The sequence below is a fragment of the Erythranthe guttata genome, chromosome 6, assembly GCF_056151865.1.
Source record: "Erythranthe guttata isolate IM_541 chromosome 6, IM_541, whole genome shotgun sequence".
In the NCBI taxonomy this organism is placed as follows: Eukaryota; Viridiplantae; Streptophyta; class Magnoliopsida; order Lamiales; family Phrymaceae; genus Erythranthe; species Erythranthe guttata.
Genome location: NC_142538.1, coordinates 4,912,069 through 4,931,600, shown reverse-complemented (window position 1 = coordinate 4,931,600; position 19,532 = coordinate 4,912,069). Strand labels below are relative to the sequence as shown.

General features: G+C 35.6%; 3 protein-coding genes across 10 annotated transcripts; 1 reads left to right on the top strand and 2 right to left on the bottom strand.

Annotated features, from left to right (window-relative positions):
- Positions 1-558: 558 nt before the first annotated feature.
- On the bottom strand, positions 559-7,372 carry LOC105977673 (Protein phosphatase 2C family protein). 5 transcript variants are annotated; one of them, XM_013003013.2, is made up of 10 exons: positions 7,053-7,372; positions 6,603-6,690; positions 5,698-5,977; positions 4,234-4,361; positions 3,540-3,638; positions 2,683-2,841; positions 2,344-2,430; positions 1,941-2,032; positions 1,749-1,823; positions 559-1,119 (listed from the first exon to the last, which is right to left on the bottom strand). In XM_013003013.2, exons 3-10 carry the CDS (start codon positions 5,949-5,951, stop codon positions 835-837), a joined length of 1,179 nt encoding a protein of 392 aa, XP_012858467.2. In that variant the 5' UTR covers positions 5,952-5,977; positions 6,603-6,690; positions 7,053-7,372; the 3' UTR covers positions 559-834. The 5 variants fall into 5 exon arrangements, with proteins under 5 accessions (XP_012858467.2, XP_088675733.1, XP_088675732.1 ...); XM_088819607.1 differs by having other exon boundaries at positions 6,630-6,690; positions 7,053-7,311; XM_088819606.1 differs by lacking the exon at positions 6,603-6,690 and having other exon boundaries at positions 7,053-7,331.
- Positions 7,373-11,636: 4,264 nt separating this feature from the next.
- LOC105977750 (cyclic nucleotide-gated ion channel 1) lies at positions 11,637-16,354 on the top strand. 3 transcript variants are annotated; one of them, XM_013003115.2, is made up of 8 exons: positions 11,637-11,958; positions 12,512-12,637; positions 13,014-13,581; positions 13,777-13,989; positions 14,099-14,382; positions 14,462-14,573; positions 14,686-14,922; positions 15,393-16,354. In XM_013003115.2, the coding sequence occupies exons 2-8, from the start codon at positions 12,609-12,611 to the stop codon at positions 16,086-16,088; spliced, it is 2,139 nt and encodes a 712-aa protein (XP_012858569.1). In that variant the 5' UTR covers positions 11,637-11,958; positions 12,512-12,608; the 3' UTR covers positions 16,089-16,354. The 3 variants fall into 3 exon arrangements, with proteins under 3 accessions (XP_012858569.1, XP_012858571.1, XP_012858570.1); XM_013003117.2 differs by having other exon boundaries at positions 11,925-12,162; XM_013003116.2 differs by having other exon boundaries at positions 11,951-12,052.
- A 414-nt stretch (positions 16,355-16,768) lies between these two features.
- On the bottom strand, positions 16,769-19,522 carry LOC105977901 (rust resistance kinase Lr10). Of its 2 annotated transcripts, XM_013003295.2 has the most exons (4): positions 18,410-19,217; positions 18,168-18,188; positions 18,051-18,083; positions 16,769-17,966 (listed from the first exon to the last, which is right to left on the bottom strand). In XM_013003295.2, the coding sequence occupies exons 1-4, from the start codon at positions 19,215-19,217 to the stop codon at positions 16,888-16,890; spliced, it is 1,941 nt and encodes a 646-aa protein (XP_012858749.2). In that variant the 3' UTR covers positions 16,769-16,887. The 2 variants fall into 2 exon arrangements, with proteins under 2 accessions (XP_012858749.2, XP_088675727.1); XM_088819601.1 differs by lacking the exon at positions 18,168-18,188 and having other exon boundaries at positions 18,404-19,522.
- Between the last annotated feature and the right edge of the window lie 10 nt (positions 19,523-19,532).

The following is a 19,532-nucleotide window of genomic DNA, read 5'->3' as shown; positions in this document are numbered from 1 at the left end:
TTTTTAAATGCTTAAAATTCATGCATCTTTACACCTGTTGGATTTCGGCATTTATCGTTTACGTACATCTGTCACGAATAGAATGAATTTAAATTTTTTTCGAGGTCCTCGATTTTCTTTGCTGTCAGGTGTAATGCATTTACTATTTTTGTCTCGTATAATTAATTTTTTTTTTCAAAAATATTATTAATTTTCTTTTTATACTACTAAAGCAAAATCTACTTCAATCCCATTTATTAAAAGGTTTATCAAGCAAAATATATAACAAGATCACAAGCTGCTACAATGTAGATATTTCATATTAGTGTTTGATTCCATTGCAATTTGATTTTTTTTCTTTTTTTTTTAATTTATATTTTAGTTAGTCATTTGTAGTTGTCACTTTTGAATATTGGTAAGCGCGGGAGAAAAGCAAAGGCAATGTTACACTTAGTCAACGATTGTGTTAGATTACTATAATAGCCCTTGACTTTATTAAGTATGACTTGACCGGCAAAATCTGGTTATATTTCATTCCAAAAGCAACTCAGGAAATAAAGCAAATGAAACGACACCGTATTAATGACTGCAAAAGAAAATCAAAAATCAAAATCCGAGTACCACCGAGTCTCCACCGAGTTCATTTTGGCAATGAGTCAATGACCAAAAACGCCAGTTCTTTATTAAAATAAAAATTACACCAACTTACCGAAAAAAAATTAAAAGAACACCTCCAGTACATTTGAATTACAAAGACAGAAATACAAGAAACAAACCAATGAATGAACAAATCACAACCACCGACAGCATCCGGGCATAATGCAGATCATGCAAACTTATGCTTCGGAGAATTCATCAACTTTGCTGGGTTATATGGGGCTCTTCTTTCGAAGTTTGCTGGCATTCTTCGGGCGGAGAGTCTGCTTTGTCGTTTTCCTGAGTTTCGTCTGACTCGGGTTTGACCTCAAAATCCTGCTGTGGTGGTGATGGTGGTGGTTCTTCAGGATCTGCTTTGTCGTGGTGGAACTTGACGACAATGCAGGTGATATTGTCGGCACTACCACGACCAAAAGCAGTCTCCGTCAGTTTACGAGCAGCTCCTTCTGGATCTTCTTCTGTTTGCGCTATCAGAACCGCATCCTGAAATAAATGTGCACAGTTGCATCAGAAATAGTTCGTTTTCTTGTCGTATTAAGAATAATACTTTCCCTTCACACCTTATTAGGTAAGATTGATTGAATTGGTTAGGATTGCATTGTCTATCATAATTTAATGTGATGTTTGAGATTGAGATCCGTGATTATATGTATCGGCTAATATCCTGCATTTGATTGTGTAATAATTGGGGTTGAGTTTGAATTAGATATCCTTCATATACTCGATTATAATCCGGGCACGCTTTTTATCATGAGCTTCAAACCTAAACACCAAACATTTGACAAAACTTCATCATATTGTCTATCAAGCCTGACTAAAATTCCCAAACAAGGCCTAAATGAGCATAGATAATTCCAAAACATCAGTAGTACATTTAAATTACGGATTAGATACAATTCTACTAGTATGAGTTCAGGACGGAATTTCGGGATAATTTTAAAGAGTGATGGAAGTTTAATCCTCTATACGTGCTCGTTTAGTTATTCACCAAATATTATAACATTTGAATTGTATGTGCCATCGGACCAGTGCATAGAAACTAAAAGGCTGGAAAGAAACTTATGATTTCAGTTGATAACAAAAAGTAGTGATAATGATCTAAAAGGCTTTACCTCATTAGGTACGACATCCCAAAGACCATCACTAGCAAGAACAAGCAATTCAAAGTCCTGGTCAACCTCTTGGTCCTGTAGTATCGAAACAATAAAATTGGTGTCTGTTTTGAACACTGTTTTTAGGCCAAACCATGACCTACTATGGATTACTAAGGAAAAACAAAAATTCTATTAAAAATTCCCGAGTACCTGAATCTCAGGTTCAGCCACAACAAATTGCTTCAGCATGCGATTGCCAAAAGCACGAGACATGGCCAAGACACCTCCGACCCTCCAAGTTCCTGATATGAAATCAATAACATAATGTCATCACTACTTCGTAGCACTCGCAATTTTTATTATAGATAACTTTGAATTTGATGTTATAACTTTCTATAGACAAGGAATAGATTCTCTTAAATATTTTAACCTAAAAATAACCTTTCCTCTCTTTTCACCACACATCTCAATTAAGAATAACCAGTCTCTCACGTGACAAATATGAAAGTACAAAAGAAGTAACACATAGACACATTCCAAAGGACAGCAACCCTTGCCACATTATCATGATATTGAATGAACACAACAATTTGGATAATATAGAAGGCCAAACCTGCCCACATAACAACACCTCCAGCACTTTCAATTCTCTTCCTCTCATCACTTCTATTTGGTTTATGATCTTCAGAGAGTGGAATCGCTGTTGATAAATAAATAAATTAAAAAAAAAAAAAAAGAAAAAAAGGAGAAATTTGTCAAGAACTCTTTTGGCCTTGCTAATCTGTCGAGGTACCATAAACCCCACAACAATCATCACCTACTCCATTAATAAAAATCATGGATAAAAAAATGTACAAGTCTGGAATAATGATGTTAGCCGACATTTATTCTACAGCTTCTAGTTTACAATACCTAAAGGTTGTTTAAAATATCAAATAGAACTATGTAGTACCTTTTCCAGCCTTGGATATTATAGTTCGAGAATCTCCAACATTAGCAACGTAAAGGTGATTGCCAACAAGAACTGCAGTAGAAGCAGTTGAGCCATCGTCTCGGAAGGTGTCCCTTTCAGATGCCAAAAAGTCTCTGTCTGTCTGCTGATATGTGTCACCTGTGGTCATGTTTTAGTATTTTGTAGCACAAAATTAAAACAGAGACGTTAAAAAGGATTAGAATCACACAACCATTACTGCGCTGCCTTTCACAGGCTTGAATTTTCTAATGTTGCAACCAAAGTAGCAAGTCAAATAGTATGGCAGCACATACAAGCTGGGGCCAGGTCACAAAGACCGGGCGAAGCGAATGTAAGAGTCTATCAGTCTTATCATACATCCCGAGATAAAGCTACATTTTTGTTTTCCGAAGTCGCTTCACAAATTTATGCCTAGCCTTCTAAATGCATGAAGAATTGAAGATCATATTAGCTAAGTAATTTTTCATGAGATATAAGATATAATAGTATTTCATATGCTTTTGTATGTGACTACTTTGATATCCAACAAAGCAACATCTAAGCAGCATATTGAACAGAACGAATAAAATCTGCATGGGAGCTTAACCAACAAAAAGCTGTGTGTAATATATGGAAAATTACTGAGGTAAGTTCTAGATGAGGCAGCTTATCCTTAGTATAGCAAAGAACTCGCCATGGACAAATTTCAATTGCTAGAAACCTAAACTCCTAATTTTTTTTTCCATTCGCTATTTAGCCATAGATTCCGGTACATTACCAAAAAGAGACCTCCGATCCAATAACACATCATCATTTGGTAATAAAAGAAGTGATAGAAATCGGACATCTCGACTCACTTATAGCAAATTTTGGATCTTTAAAAAATTCTGGGTGTTTCATGAGATTGTCAAAGAGATGTTCCTTCAAATATTCAGCAGCACGAGAACCACCATGACCTGCCATGATAGAATATCATCATTAGAAGAGTAACATTACTTTTCTCTATTCATAATTAAATGCATAAACTAAGAAAATTGCATGATTATATTCAAATAAGCATTTGACTCAAAAGTTGGCATGTTTTTACGATCCATGCTTGAGCAGATGTTGTTTCAAATCGTTCAATCTTATGTAAGACTTCACATTGGGGGGGGGGGGGAGGGAATAGGTTTATAGAAAATGGAAGATTTTTCATGAGCAAACTCAAGTTAAAAAAAGCCTTAGTGATAAGCATGTTGAGCCTCAAAGCTCAATTGATATTTGCTTAATGTATGAACTGTGACGAACTAAACAATGTACAAATGGAATTGCTTTTGAGGACATATGTTCTCCTATCCAAGTTCAATTGTCCCCTGCTGTAGGAAGTATTAGGTAAAATTGATATGAGTGACCAGATCTCATTCATAAAATTTGTAGCAAGGGTGATATATAACCAGTCTTATATTTATATGGGCCGTTTATATCAAGATTTGTCCCCTCCAAATCCTACCCTTTTAGCCATCAAAATTTAAGCTTCGGAAAAAAAAGAGGGTATATAGGACAAGAGCAAACCGTCAAATATCCCGAACAGACATACTGACTGTCCATCAATCTTGGAAGCCTTAATGTCATAGAAGTCCTCCATGGTAGCCCTCTTTCCTCTAAAACTGGAAAATCCACACCTTAATCTTCCATCTTCGCTGTCAATCAGGAAATAAAATGTAAATGTGACTTCAAACAATGATATAAGGACATCAGAACATAATCATGGAAGTCAAACGGTATCAAAGGTCTCAGCAGCACAAATTAGATTCACACTCAAGAAAACCAATACGCCATGCATCTTAGAAATAACTCTAACTATGCCAAGAAATGTCAGACTACGATCTGTTAGAATTGAACATGTGTGGTACATATTCAGCTCATGAACATGGGAGGAGAAGAGCCAGAAGGCAGGATTAAGTAGATACTCAGTTCCTGGTACTTCATCAATTAATCAATCGCAAGCAGTAACAGTGACTCCTCATCCATCCTTTAAAGGGTGACAAAAGGAATCATGAAAGACATACATATTTGTCATCACAGTGATCAATACATTCGAAGTAGGAAAGTGAATCATCTAGGATGGGAAATTTCTGTAAGAGATAATCAGAATGGAAGTTTTTGAAATGATAAAATACAAAGATACTAGAAATATGGTAACATTATTTCCATGCTCGGGTGTTGTAAGATTTAGGTAGCGTATAGTGTAGATCTAATAGATAGATTTCTGAGGAGAGGTTCAGGAAACTCAAATAATGTTTCATACTAAAAAGAGGGGGGGAAAGAGAAATACCCTTGTTGGCATGCTAATCTTTCCCTCCAATCTCTCAAGTTTGTCGTATTTGCATTCAATGTATAGGTGGGGTGGTCTTGCTGTTTTTATTATCCATAACACAGGACTTGCTTCCGACTAATTTTCTTTTTTTTTATAATAAAAATTGTTTCATTTTCAGATCATTATTATAAATAAAAACATCGAAAGTAGTGTTGCTGAAGACTGTAAGCAATAAATGAACACGAGGACAATCCAACAGTAGCTATTTTGGTTTGATCTCAAGGAATAATTCGGTATTATTTGTGTTACTTCTTTCAAAAGGGAATCTCAGGGCAAAACATGGCTGTTATCCAAGACAAGGGAATCCACTTAAATGATTTAGGAAAGGAATATATTTATACATGAAAAGTGAAGATGCATATTCATTGAAACCGCCTAATGCAGAAAAATATGTAACCTAAATAACAAAAGCTGATAATTAGCATATGTAAAGATGACGTCATCAACTTAGCAAACTTGTACGGAACCGTAAACTAAACCTAACATAATAGTATCATGCAATATATTTACGAATAGCATCATGCAACATATTTACGAATAGCATCATGCAACATAATTACAATGAAATGCCCACATGTAACGTAATGATATTTTTATTTTTGAATAATTTAGATTCCAACTAAATATAGAAAAATTATAAATCATCAGTATTCAATCACCTCTTCCATCCTCCACTAGCATAGCTACCATCATCATCCTTCTCGGGTAAAATATCAATTATAGATCCTTTAGAAGTTGCACCAGAATCCACCATCATCTTTCTCGTTCTTCCAAACTCACGATTCCACAAATAAGCAAAGGAGCGACTGGTATTCAAACCTCCACTGATATAGTTTAACTGCCTGACGTTAGAGTATCTCCCAATATGTCCCGCCCAACGATTTACAGACCTCAAGAAACTGTTGCATAACATCTAAACCAGATGCCTTGATATCAAAACTGAATAAAATTGACAAAACAAAAGCAAACACCAAAATATGAAAACGAAAATCAGCTTTATAGCATCTCAATCAATCTTCATGCGATGGGTACAAATGCATCTACAGCTAAGTGGTTATTAAAAAAAGGTACAAATAAACGGAAAGTAATGTGAAACCAAATTGAATTCGCTATACAATAAATATTCAACTTCTTTTCCTACTCCTGGTGTAGAATATAGAAAGTGAGAAGGATTCACTTCTATTGTAAACTACTAATTTCTTTTTGCAGGTAAAAAAAGGGTGCTTTTCTCTTATATAGTAAGAAACAATTAACTTCCTTTCATGGGATCAAAAAAAATTAGAAAACCTTTACTCATTTGCTGTTTTGATAAATAAATTCAATTAGGGAAACTTTTGAAATTTTAGTGCACAGTAATTAAAGTAATCAAATTTCACTCGATCGATCATCTCTTGACATTTCTCTTACACTATCAATTAACTTCATACACGAGCTTCATTCAAAGTTGAACACATTTTTTTCAGAAATACATCTTTAATCACCAAAATCCTGAAACAACAGCTTAGATTAAACACACACACACACACACACACACATAGAAACAGCAATAGAAAAACGAAAATACCAGCTCAAAGAAGCTGACTGGTCGAACCTCAAAAGTACACGTCGAGATACAGATCCGTCGCCATTTTCGCAATAAAGGATTTCACAAGCTTATTCGATTGAAAAAATCAAATGTGAAAAAGTAGAGCGGATCAAATGATTAACAGATCGAATAGTTAATAAAATCGGATGAAAGAGAATATGGCAGTAGATCGGAATCCCATCGAATCCAGACAAAAAAAACTCAATTTTTAAGAGTAATCATGGTAAAATAACATAAAGGAAGGTCTTCAGAATCTGGGAAACCCTAGATAGAGTGATTGTTGATAGTATACCACTATTATTAGTGGAGCGGATGAAAGTGAATTTTGGTGTGAAGTGGCGGAGGCTAGAGAGAGAAAGTGTGATTGATAATAGGAGAGAGAGAGAGAGAGAGAGAGAGAGGAGAGAGAGAGAGCTGAGAGAGAGCTACCGATTGAATCTGTTGCCTGCCACCGGAGGGAGTCAGCAGTGTCAACGTGGCAGTATCACTGGTGCATCTGCATTTAGATACACAATCATATGTGTCTCACTCAAGTGAGACCCCAATTACATGTAAATCTACCCAAACTTGATTTCTTATTAAAAATATTAAAAATTAAAAATTAAAAAATTATGCAAAAAAACCTCATATTTATGATATTGTTAATTCGAAATTTTTGCGAGCTCGAGATTGAGCTGAGTTTGGCCGTAGCCTAAACTTTTAGGATTCGAGCTCACAAATATGGCTCTCGAGCTTTTGAATATCTAAGCAAGTTTTATTTTTGAATTTTGAGTATTATAATTTATGATAAAATTGTATTTTAAATATCTAAAACGAGTTTAGTTTTTTTTTTAATTTCAATTTTAAAAGTATTGTTATTAATATTTTTTTATTGTACGTTTAATTTTGAAAAAACAAATTACAAGCGGACTCGTGAACTTTCAAAAATTGAAAATGAGCTCAAATTCGGTTCATTAGAAAAAGGTCGATTTCATGAATCAAGGTCAATTTTTGTTTAGTGTGAACTTGATTTGTTTACGAGCACAAGGCTCGTAAGTGGGCCCAACTAATTTAAACTCCCAATTAGTTGGTTCGTGTGTGTTTGTAAGCTATTGTATGAAAATATATACAATTGATATAGGCTTAATTCCACCTTGCACCCTTGAAATATACTATTTTTGCACTTTGCACCCTCGAAATAAATTAATAGCACTTTGCACCCTCGAAATAAATTAATAGCACTTTGCACCCTTGAAATACAATAAATCATGCATAATGCACCCCAAATGAATTTTTAAAGCTAAAAAATATAAATTTAATATTTTTAGTGATATTTTTTTAGGATGCCAAATGTCAAATATTTTTTTATTCAACAATAATTTTGAAACTATAAAGTTCAAAAATAAAAATACATTCCATCAACATATTTAAAAATTTTTTTTTTATCAAAATAAAATATTTTACGAAAAAAAATCATTCAACTATTCGGTTATCAAATATTTTCACCTAATATTTTCTTCCAAATATTTTCACCTAATATTTTCAAACAGTTACATAAAAGATCCACAATCGAACAGTTACATAAAAGATCCACAATCGAATAATTTAGTGATAAAAGCTTATTTTTTATTTTTCTTTTGTAAGATAATGTAGCTTTTTTTAAAATAATCTGGTGTAATTTTTATTTTTTCGCACTTTGTCCGCTCAAAATTAGGTTTTTTTGAGGTTCAAGAAAATAACAATTTTTTTTTAATTTTTTTTGTACCCCGAAAAGAAAAACACTAATGAAAAATAAAATTGCCTTTATTATTCAATTGAGGGTGCATTGTGAATGATTTGTTGTGTTTTGAGAGTACAAAGTGCTATTATTATTTTTCGAGGGTGCATAGTGCCAAAATAGTATATTTCAAGGGTGCAAAGTGGAATTAAGCCATTGATATATGACTAATTGCTAAAGCTGGCCCGGTCGAATTGCTAATTTATTTTTAATCATAAATGAAATATTTTAATTTCAAATTCAATAAAAAAAATTAGTTTCAATATGGAGTTAATTAAAATTTAAAATTATTCTCTCAAAAGCTACTTTTATGCTATTTCAAATAGGAATGTAGAAAAAGAAATATTTTAATTTTAAATTCAATAAAAAAAATTAGTTTCAATATGGATTTAATTTAAATTTAAAATAATTCTCTCAAAAGCTACTTAATTGCTAATTTATTTTTAATCATAAATGAAATATTTTAATTTTAAATTCAATAAAACAATTTGCATAAATATTTCATTCATATTTGTTCTCTCAAAAGCCTACGCCCGAGTCACATGGACCAACTCGCCACTTGGACCGGGCAGGCCAATTAATCGTATCAATTGGCCCGGCTAGAAAGCCTAGACAGCTGTTCAATCACAATGTTGCCCCCACTTGGGTCACAAGCTCGCGTTACCAAGCTCGGCGAGTGACACTCACTTTCTGGAAGTTTATATAGTAGTGCAAATCTTGTTATACTTCCGATGTGGGACGAAATTACAATACCCTATTTTGCTCTCATCCAGTAATAAATTTGTCTGAAAATGGTAGTCGATAAACCTGTATCTCTAGGTGCAATTAAATAGTCAATTGTCACTCACATGATTGTAAATTTTGTGATTTGACCACAAGTTTGCCTAAAAAATTTAGGTGAAATTCATTTTGTAAAAATTTGATTTTTATATCAAGTGGGTTAATTTATCGAATTTGTTTTCTCAAAATTATTTATAAATTAGTGTGCATAAAAAGACAATTGAAATACTTACAGATGAAGAGGTATTTTAGATAGACACTTTAGACACTCGTTTAATTGAAAAATGTCTCATTTATTTAGGAACATAATACTTGTGAATTATTCAATTATATAATAAACAAAGAAGTAGCATTTTCTATAATATCATATAAATATTCACAAAAACATTTAAAAAAAAAATAAAAAAAAAAAAAAAATAATAATAATAATAATAATAATAATAATAATAATAATAATAATAATAATAATAATAATAATATATTTAAGTGGTTCATGAGGCCTAAATAATTTGTTTTTTATGAAAAGCAGCTTAATAAAGGGTTTTACTATTTGCTATTTTTGATTTTCTGCAAACCTTCTACCATACTTCGATTCTCGATTTTCTATACGGCAACGAATGGCAATTGTCGAAAACAGCTCGCGAGTCACCTGTGTTGGTTTCGTACGCCGACGAACGAATTTTCACTCCCACATCTTATATCCAGTATGGTAACAATATCAGACTTCAACATTCTCCGTCTACTTGAATTTTTAATAATAGTGAATTTTGTTTCCGAACAAAAACATAAAAGAAAAAAAAAACAAATAAATAAATAAATAAAATAGAGGATATAATTATTAAATGCCAATAGATTGACCCAAAATATTGACAAGCTGTTCTCAACAGCTCCCCACCTTTTCTCACGGCACTCAATTTGTAGGCCAAATTAAAAATTCGATTAAATTAAATATTTAATAATATCAAGTCACTTTCACTTATTTTGACCAATATATGCACTTGCCTATATTTTGACCAAATATATAAGTACTATGCGTAGAAATAAATATCGTATTTGTTAATTGAATATTGATCACATCATTAATTCAACATAGTGCTATAAAATGTAATTATTGCTTAGCTTGCAAGCTCCATCGTAAAATTGCATAATTATTGCAGGCATGTTTTCTAGAATATTGTAATGGATTATTTATTATGAAAAATATCTTACGTTATGGTTTAGTCTATAAATAGTACTAGTCTTTTAATTTTGGATTTTAATTTTTATTGTATACCTATGAATCAGTTTAAATATTGTCGATCTAATTGAATGCAATAGACAACCATACATTGTCCATATATGATAAAATGTTGATAAAATACTTTATGGGATACTTTATGTGCATAATCACTCAAAGGTTTTATCTCTTAAATCATTTTTGGCTAGTTTCATATGCGCGACAATTTTAAATATTGTATTTCGGATATTGTACTCTCCCTTTTTAAGTTTTCTTTACAATTAGCTATCGAACTCATGCGAAATATCAAGAATGGCCGTCACTTTATATTATTATTATAATTATATAATTTTTTTTCACTTAAAAAAAAATACTAATGCTCATAAATGGTGCATATATGATATTATAACGTGTACATATGATTTAAATGATGCACTTCCCATATTAAATGTAAAACTTGCATACAATGTACGCTCACAATCTAACGAATCTGGATATGTAGCTCCACGATATCAAGAAGCTCTTTCAGAGTCTCATTATTCTTGATTGCAATGACAAAAAGCTGATGATTCTTAGGGCGACAACATCCTAGCACTTGTACTAAGAGTTGTTAACTATCATCAGATATATACATTCATTTTTTCAGACATGAGGCATAAAAGCTAAAATAGTAGCAATGTAGATGAGTAGAGCTACAGTACGTTTTTTTCGATCTCTCGTCGTAATTTTGGGAAGATTCAAACAAACATATTTTGAAAGATTCATGACGTGTTTAGTTACATACATAGATAAAATGAAGAAAACAAAGAAAATATAAAATTACATTTCAAACATTTCAGGTGGTTAGAAAGCTAACTATAAGCGAAACTTAAAAAAACTAAAAGTACAGTATCCAAAGTATATAGTAATTAAGACCGTCAAATATATGAAAATAGCCAAAATAAATATACGATCCAATGAAATCATTGTGATGCAAATGGCAAAGATGGAATAGGAGCAAAAGTCTTTCCACGTTATGATAAGTCAACAAGGTCAACACACTTAATAATACACTTTGAATCGGTAATATATGACATGAATAATTTGAATTTATTTGCTCTGTGCAATTTGTTTATTTACCTACTAAGAATAATATAAAAATAATTTTTTAAATAAAGAATTATGGAATTTTGGGTAATTGAGAAAGAGTCACAAGGCCCATTATGGGAGTGGGTCCCACCCAATGACTTTTCCTGTTTTCCCCACCAATAATATTTGAAGTCTAGTTGGGTGGACTCATCTCTCTCTCTCTCTTCACTTTCTCTCTCTAGAATCCATCGGCACGCACAAAACTGCAGATTTTTTTTCTTTGTTCCGATAGTAACAAATCAAACGGCACAAATGTTTTTTACTGCGAAGAAGAAACAAATACAAAATAAGAAATCTCCGCGAAACTTCCCTCCCAACCCCCAACCCCTTTTCACACACATACACACACTGATGTACGGCTTCGAGGGCCCGGCCGCCTTTATAGCGACTTGTGATTCTCTTATGTTTGCTCTTTGAGTAGTATTTCCCTTTTCTGAGTTCCTTCTCGAAAACTGGTGAGTTCTGATTATAGTTTGGGTGTGATTTTTGGGGTTTTTTTGGGGGGAGGACGAGTCGAATTTTGTTATGTATGAGAGATACTAAGATATGGTAGTGAATTGATTATGTTTCTGATTGTTTTTTGAAATTGGATTGTTCTTTGTAGAATTGAATGAAGTAATTAATGGAAGAGTTTGAAATGGAAATCCGACTGCTTTTAAGTAAGAGCGATGGTGTAAACATGTGTTGGGTGTACTGTAAATAGGCTTCCCTTTTATTTTTTGCTGATTTAATTAGGTTATTGAAAGTAACTTCTGGAATTTTCAATTTTTTGGGTTATCTGGTTGAACAATTTGATTTTTTTTGTGTGTGTGTGTGTGTGATATGGAAGATTGGTTTAGTTACATTTGAAGAACTCAATTCTTAACCCATGTCAACTTTGTAATAGTTTATTCGTGAAATTTATTAGAACAAATTGCTGGTTTCTATCACGGGCTAAACCATTCAGTTTCGGTTTTCAATTTTTTTGACTTGCCGATCATCTAATGGGATTGTTCTTAATACTTCCAGGGTTTGATCTTGCCATTTGACCGGAGATTCTCATTTCCATGCCGATAATCACAAGTTTGTAATCTGTTTCTTTACATCTTTTGTGCGAGCTGGAGTTATGAGTTATCAACAAGAAAAGTTTGTCAGGTTAGTTTTGTTATTAACCTTCTCATCTATATTCTGATGCGATCATTTGGAGCTAGACAATGGCGCATTTGTGGAAGTATTTACTAAGTTAACGTGAGGGATTTATTCACTGTCCTTGATACAAAAGATTTATACAGAATTACAGTATAAGACTCTTGATAAAGACTTTGATTAAGCAGTGGGGTTGGGGTTGGGAAAATGAATTAATAATTTGAAGGAGTGTGTATGGAAGCAGATAAAGTACCCTCCATCTTCCCGAAATTGATTTTTTTTTGAGAATAATAAGTATGACATCACCGTTTGTTGCTTTACGCAATGCAATTCTTCATAAGGAGGATTATGCTAATAATATATTTCAAACAATTGTACTTTTCAGATTCCAAGATTGGACATCAGAGAAAAGATTCAACGGACAACCCCCCTCTGAAGGCGGCGCGCAAGTAAGCGGACTTAGATCGGCAATTTACTCAGTTTCAGACAAATTTCAAAGAGGATTAGAATCTGGCTCCGAAAGGATCAAGAGATACACAACATCATTAAAATCCTTCTCTGTGGGAAAGTTTGTGACGGATGAAGAGGGATCTACGAAGAAAATTCTTGATCCTCAAGGATTTTTTCTACAGAAATGGAACAAGATTTTTGTGCTGTCATGTGTGATAGCTGTATCCTTGGACCCTTTGTTTTTCTACATACCCATCATTAATCGCGATAAAAAGTGCCTTGATTTGGACAGCAGATTGGAAATGACAGCTTGTATTCTTCGATCCTTTACGGATATATTCTACCTCATCCATATCATTTTTCAGTTTCGTACTGGTTTCATTGCCCCTTCTTCGCGTGTTTTCGGAAGGGGTGTTCTGGTTCAAGATTCTTGGGAAATTGCAAAAAGATACCTTTCTTCTTACTTCATAATCGACATCCTTGCAGTTCTTCCCCTTCCACAGGTGAGAGAATTTTCCAGGTGCACAAATTATAAGCTGATTGCATTTAACTGTCCATTACAAGCAGGATCGACCAGACGTGCTTTCTTGTTCATAAGAACCTAGTTTTCAATTGACATATGAATCAAGAAAAGTTCCATTTTTTTAATATTTTCGAGAAAGATGCTAACACAGACCTTGTATTCTGTTTCTGTACAGACTGTAGTATTGATAATCGCACCCAGGTTGAAAGGTGCAAGATCTTTGAACACAAAGAATTTATTAAAATTCGTGGTGCTCTTTCAATATATACCGAGGGTTCTCCGAGTGAATCCTCTGTACAAAGAAGTGACACGAACATCTGGCATACTCACTGAAACAGCATGGGCTGGAGCTGCATTCAATCTTTTCCTTTACATGCTTGCCAGTCAAGTAAGTATCTTTATGAAAGTTAAATGTATATTGCCTATGTTCCTTTTATCAGTTTGCTGTACTGATTATTCTATTCGATCATTCGGGTTTTTTTGCTCCTCTGTTTTAGGTGATGGGAGCTTGTTGGTATTTGCTTTCGATAGAACGTGAAACTTCTTGCTGGATTAGAGCTTGTGGGAATAAATCTGCTTGTAGAAAAGCTTCGTTTCGCTGCGAAGATGACCATACGGAATTTCTAGATATTTTGAACCAATCATGCCCTGTACAGACTCCTAATGCTACCGTATTTGATTTCGGAATTTTCCTTGATGCCCTTCAATCTGGTGTTGTTGAATCGAAAGATTTTCCTCAGAAGTTCTTCTATTGTTTCTGGTGGGGATTGCAGAATTTAAGGTATTTGTAGATTTAAAAAAAAACATAAGGAAAAAAAAATTCTAAATGCATGATGTTTAACCGTTGTCGATTCTTGCAGTTCGCTGGGCCAGAACCTTAAAACAAGTACCTTTGTCTGGGAAATTTGCTTTGCAGTTTTCATATCCATATCCGGCTTGGTCCTATTTTCATTTCTGATTGGAAATATGCAGGTGATCTTAACCGTTTCTCCGTACAAACCCCCAAAAAAAAGAAAAAAGTAATTTTCATTGTTTTCTTTATGCTCGATTCTAACAAAAAACTCTGAAAAATGGATGCAAACAGACATATCTGCAGTCAACAACTCTAAGGTTGGAGGAGATGAGAGTAAAAAGACGAGATGCAGAGCAATGGATGTCTCACCGTTTGCTCCCAGAGAGTTTGAGGCAGCGTATCAGAAGGTACGACCAATACAAATGGCAAGAAACCAGAGGCGTCGATGAAGAGAATCTAATCCACAATCTTCCTAAAGATCTCAGACGAGACATTAAACGACATCTCTGTTTGGCTTTACTCAAAAGAGTGAGTTTACTTTCTTCTCAAAAGTCTCAAAAAATTAAGTTCTTGCACTAAAAAGAGTGAGAATTTAATATTTTTATTTTTTTCCTGAATCAAATCACCATAAATGGAGCTTAAATTAAAAAAGAAAAAAGAAAAAAAAAGAACAAAATCTGGCCAAGCGGAATAAGTTTATATCCGACTCACGCAAGTCACCGAAAGACCCCCTTACAAACAACATAAATTTTCGTTCTTCCACTACAATTGACGGTGATCTGATTCGGGAAAAAAATAAAAAAAACAAACATAAAATTCTCACAACTGATAATCTGAATACCATCATTTAATTGAAAATAAAGGTGGGGATATATTAAAACGCTTCATTCTACGAAAAATTCTACAATCGGTGCAATGTATCGTATTATTATTATTATTACTATCCATCTTTCGAAAAACGACATTTATAAGCCTATATATATATCTATATAATTCAGGTGCCAATGTTCGAGAAAATGGACGATCAACTATTGGATGCAATGTGCGACTGTCTAAAACCTGTTCTCTACACAGACGACAGCTACGTAGTACGCGAGGGAGATCCAGTGGACGAGATGCTTTTCATCATGCGTGGCAAATTATTAACCGTGACCACAAACGGTGGTCGAACCGGTTTCTTCAATTCCGAATATCTAAAAGCTGGCGATTTTTGCGGCGAAGAGCTTCTGACTTGGGCTTTGGATCCTAATTCATCTTCCAACCTTCCGATTTCGACAAGAACAGTTCAGGCCTTATCGGAGGTGGAGGCGTTTGCTTTAATGGCGGACGATTTGAAGTTTGTGACATCGCAGTTCAGGCGGATGCACAGCAAGCAGCTCCGGCATACTTTTAGGTTCTATTCGCAGCAGTGGAGAACCTGGGCAGCTTGCTTTGTGCAGGCAGCGTGGAGGCGGTACGCCAGGAAGAAGCTGGAGGAGTCACTCCGGGCTGAGGAGGATAGGTTGCAGGATGCCCTGGCCAAGGGGGGCGGCAGCTCTCCCAGCTTGGGGGCCACTATTTATGCTTCGAGATTTGCGGCAAATGCTCTTAGGGCTTTGAGGAGGAATAGGACGAGAAAGACGAGGCTGCCGGACAGGATTTCCCCAATCCTGCTGCAGAAGCCGGCTGAGCCGGATTTCACTGCTGAAAAATAAATGATATATATAAATATATATTTGTAATGTGTATGTATTTATTCTTTTTGGGTAAATGTATCATATCTTTTTTTTTTTAAATTGTTGTTTGTTGGTTTAAGTATTGGGCATGTTTTGAAAATGTGCAAGGCTTGAATTGGTTTATTTCCCATTCATGTCCTATACAGGATACTGAGCAATATGTATATTATTACGTTGTATGTATTGTTGTACATCATTGTTCAGATTTTGTACCTTTTTGGCAAAATACTAACACTGTTTAGATTTCTTTTGTCTAATTAAATTGTGTTTAGACTTTAGACAAACAAAATCTTCTAATGTAGCCGATAATGCGGCTCGTTTCCGTAGAACACTTCCGGTGCAACGAGCCCTGTTTTCCTCTTTTCATCATCTGACGAGCAATTAAGTTTTGCCAGGCTATAATCGGACATCTTAGGGCTGAAATTTTCGTAGAGTAGAATATTCCGAGGCTCGATTCCGATATGGAATATTCGTGATTCAAATGCTCGAAGGAGGCAGCATACCTGTTATGCCGCCAAATCCCTTCGCCTCTTCTAATCTCTAAACACAAAAAGAAACGAAGTTCTTTTTTTTCAACATCTGCAGAATCTTAGACTGGGTAGTTTCTTTACACTCTAAAGAGTGAATATTTTCATTTTCAAAATTCGGTGCGACGGATATCAAGAATTCGAATATACTCAACGAAATAAGAACTACAATCAATCAAGAATTTACACTTTCTAAACTGCACTGTAAAGGACTGATAAATGGTAGAATATTATTGTCAAGTTACAAATTCCTAACGCATACTTACTCCATGATCCTCCGCTATCTCCCGTGGGGCCAAGAAAGGCTTAGGTGGCAATTCCAGTCGAGAATCACTCTCAAGCATCTCGACAACTTTGTTCATCGAAGGCCGATCAGAAGGCTTCATCTGTATGCACCACAAAGCCACCACAATAATCTTCTTCACCATCTTCCTCTCTTCCTCCGTCGCGTCTTTTATCTCTATCTCCTTTCCGACGAAAAACTGTTCGTAAACCCACGACGGGAAATAAATCTGGCTCACATCATCGGCAAACGGGTTCATATTCTTCCTCCTGGCGGCCATTTCCATCAACAACATCCCGAAGCTGTAAACATCCGCCTTGTAAGAAACTCCTCCGATGTTCTTGTAAAACATCTCGGGTGCCATGTACCCCATCGTACCCCTGGCTGCAGTCAAATTTACGGCACCGCCATCGGTCGGATAGAGTTTTGCGAGCCCGAAATCGGAGATTTTCGGGTTGAAATTCTCGTCGAGCAATACGTTGTGCGGCTTGATATCGAAGTGGAGAATCTGCATGTCGCAGCCTCGGTGGAGGTAGTCGATCCCTCGGGCCATGCCGAGGGCGATTTCGTACATTTTCTCGTACTTCAACCCGCGGGCCTCGATGCCTTGCTGGCTGAAGATGTATCTGTCTAAGGATCCGTTTGGTAAGAATTCGTACACCAGAGCGCATTTCGAACCTTCTACGCAGAAACCGATGAGCTGGACGACGTTGACGTGGTGGATGAGTCCGATTGTGCCGACTTCGCTGATGAATTCTTGCTCGCTGGCGGTTGATTGGGTCATTATTTTTACTGCTACGTGGGGCCCGCTTCGTAGCTTTCCTTTGTATACGGTTCCGAAAGCACCTTCGCCTAATCGCTGGTTGAAGTTGCTGGTCATTTTCTTGATTTGGGAGTAGGTATATTTTATCGGTGTGAGATTATTCTGACTTTGTAGGAACTCTTCGATGCTTTTGTCCGTTGACAAGTGGCGTCTTCTCCATTTGTACGCCACTATGCCGACTAGGAACGGGAATCCACACAAGAATCTCAGAGCTAGAAGTGCGCCTGCATGATCGTCGTATTATCAATTATGAGATTATTAGAGCAGCAAAGCTAATATAGAAAGTAAATAAATGTTACGAGTCTTACCGACTACAATAAAACCGTAAGCTCCGACAATAACTGCAGCAAACAAAAAACGGGGTAAGAGAAACGAGAGAAAGGTAGCAGTACGGATATGGATTTAAAAAAGATTAAGTTACTCACTTCCCCAGTATTGGAATTGACCTGCATTGTTCAAGTGAAAGCAGCGTTAGCGAAAATACAGTAACCGGTGAATAAAAAAGACGACTACTTCGTAATTAGTAATTACACAAGGTCGACAGGCATAAATCGAAACATGGAAAGCACAATCCATCTCCCAAAAATACTCGAGAAAAAACATTAATTTAACATCGGAGTACACAAATCCGAGATAATCGAGTAACTAAAAATAGCATAACACTCACAATTAAAACCGAGCTGCGCAATAGGTGTATCCTCCCTGCAGTAATGTACGCAACTAATTGCATTCCCCTCCAAGCTGCAATACCCGAAAGTCCTCTCGCATTCGCCACAAAGAACACGAAACCAAGAAAGCTCGAACCCGTAGCTCAAACCGTCGTAAACGCCGCCCAACGAAGAGTAATCAGAAACGGGCCTCCGGGCCGAGGTCTGATCCACCCGATCAACCGTGCACGACTCTTCCAAATCCGACACCATAATCCTCTCTCCAACCACAACATAACTGTAGATAACTTCCGAAGAATTCGACGAAAAAACGGTGCTCCTGTTGCCGCAGAAAGCAGCCTCCACGTATCTCGGAGAACCGATCACAGGAGCCAAGCAGTGGATGAACACCACAGCCACATTCCAATCGAAGAACATGTCGAAAATGGAGGTGGGCCAGCTGTCGTAGTCGTTGAAGTAAAGTGGACAAGAGGAAGTATTTCCGGTGTATAAAGTGGGATCGACCAGCCTTATCGAGTAGTCGATGTAGTTGATTTCTTGAACGAAGTACTTTCTTGTTCTTACAGTCATAACTGTTTGATTGTTCAGACATTGAAGCTCGAAGGTGGGGTTGTTGTAACCGCAGGATCTGGGGTCGGATTTCAGCCTGAAAGGGAAGCTTATGTCTCTGATATTCCCACATGAAGAAGGTGGGCATGAGTATGAAGTGGGATTATTGTTCTGGGCTGTGGCGGTGGTTGTAACTGTAGAGAACAGCAGGAGAATCAAGATTCTTGAAATTACAGGCAAGACTCTGTTTTTAGACATGCTTTTAGGTATTTTTTTGTTTTTCCTTCTAATAGATGCTTTCTTTCTCACTGGATTTAATTTATGTGTTCTTGGAATTCAGGAAATGGAGAATGGTCAACTTTGGATAATTATTTATTTCTGAAAGGTATTCAAAAAAGTTAACGCGCAGAGAACAAGTGGAAGATGAAAGTGGACCTAATCCCAAACTTGTCTTTGAAAAGTCAACAATTCAAGGTTGGAATTTTATCTGTACACAAATCCAAACACGCGCTTTTCTTGTCCTAAAGCTCAGTTCTTCAAACTTGGACCAAAAACAAAAACCCAGCAATATAA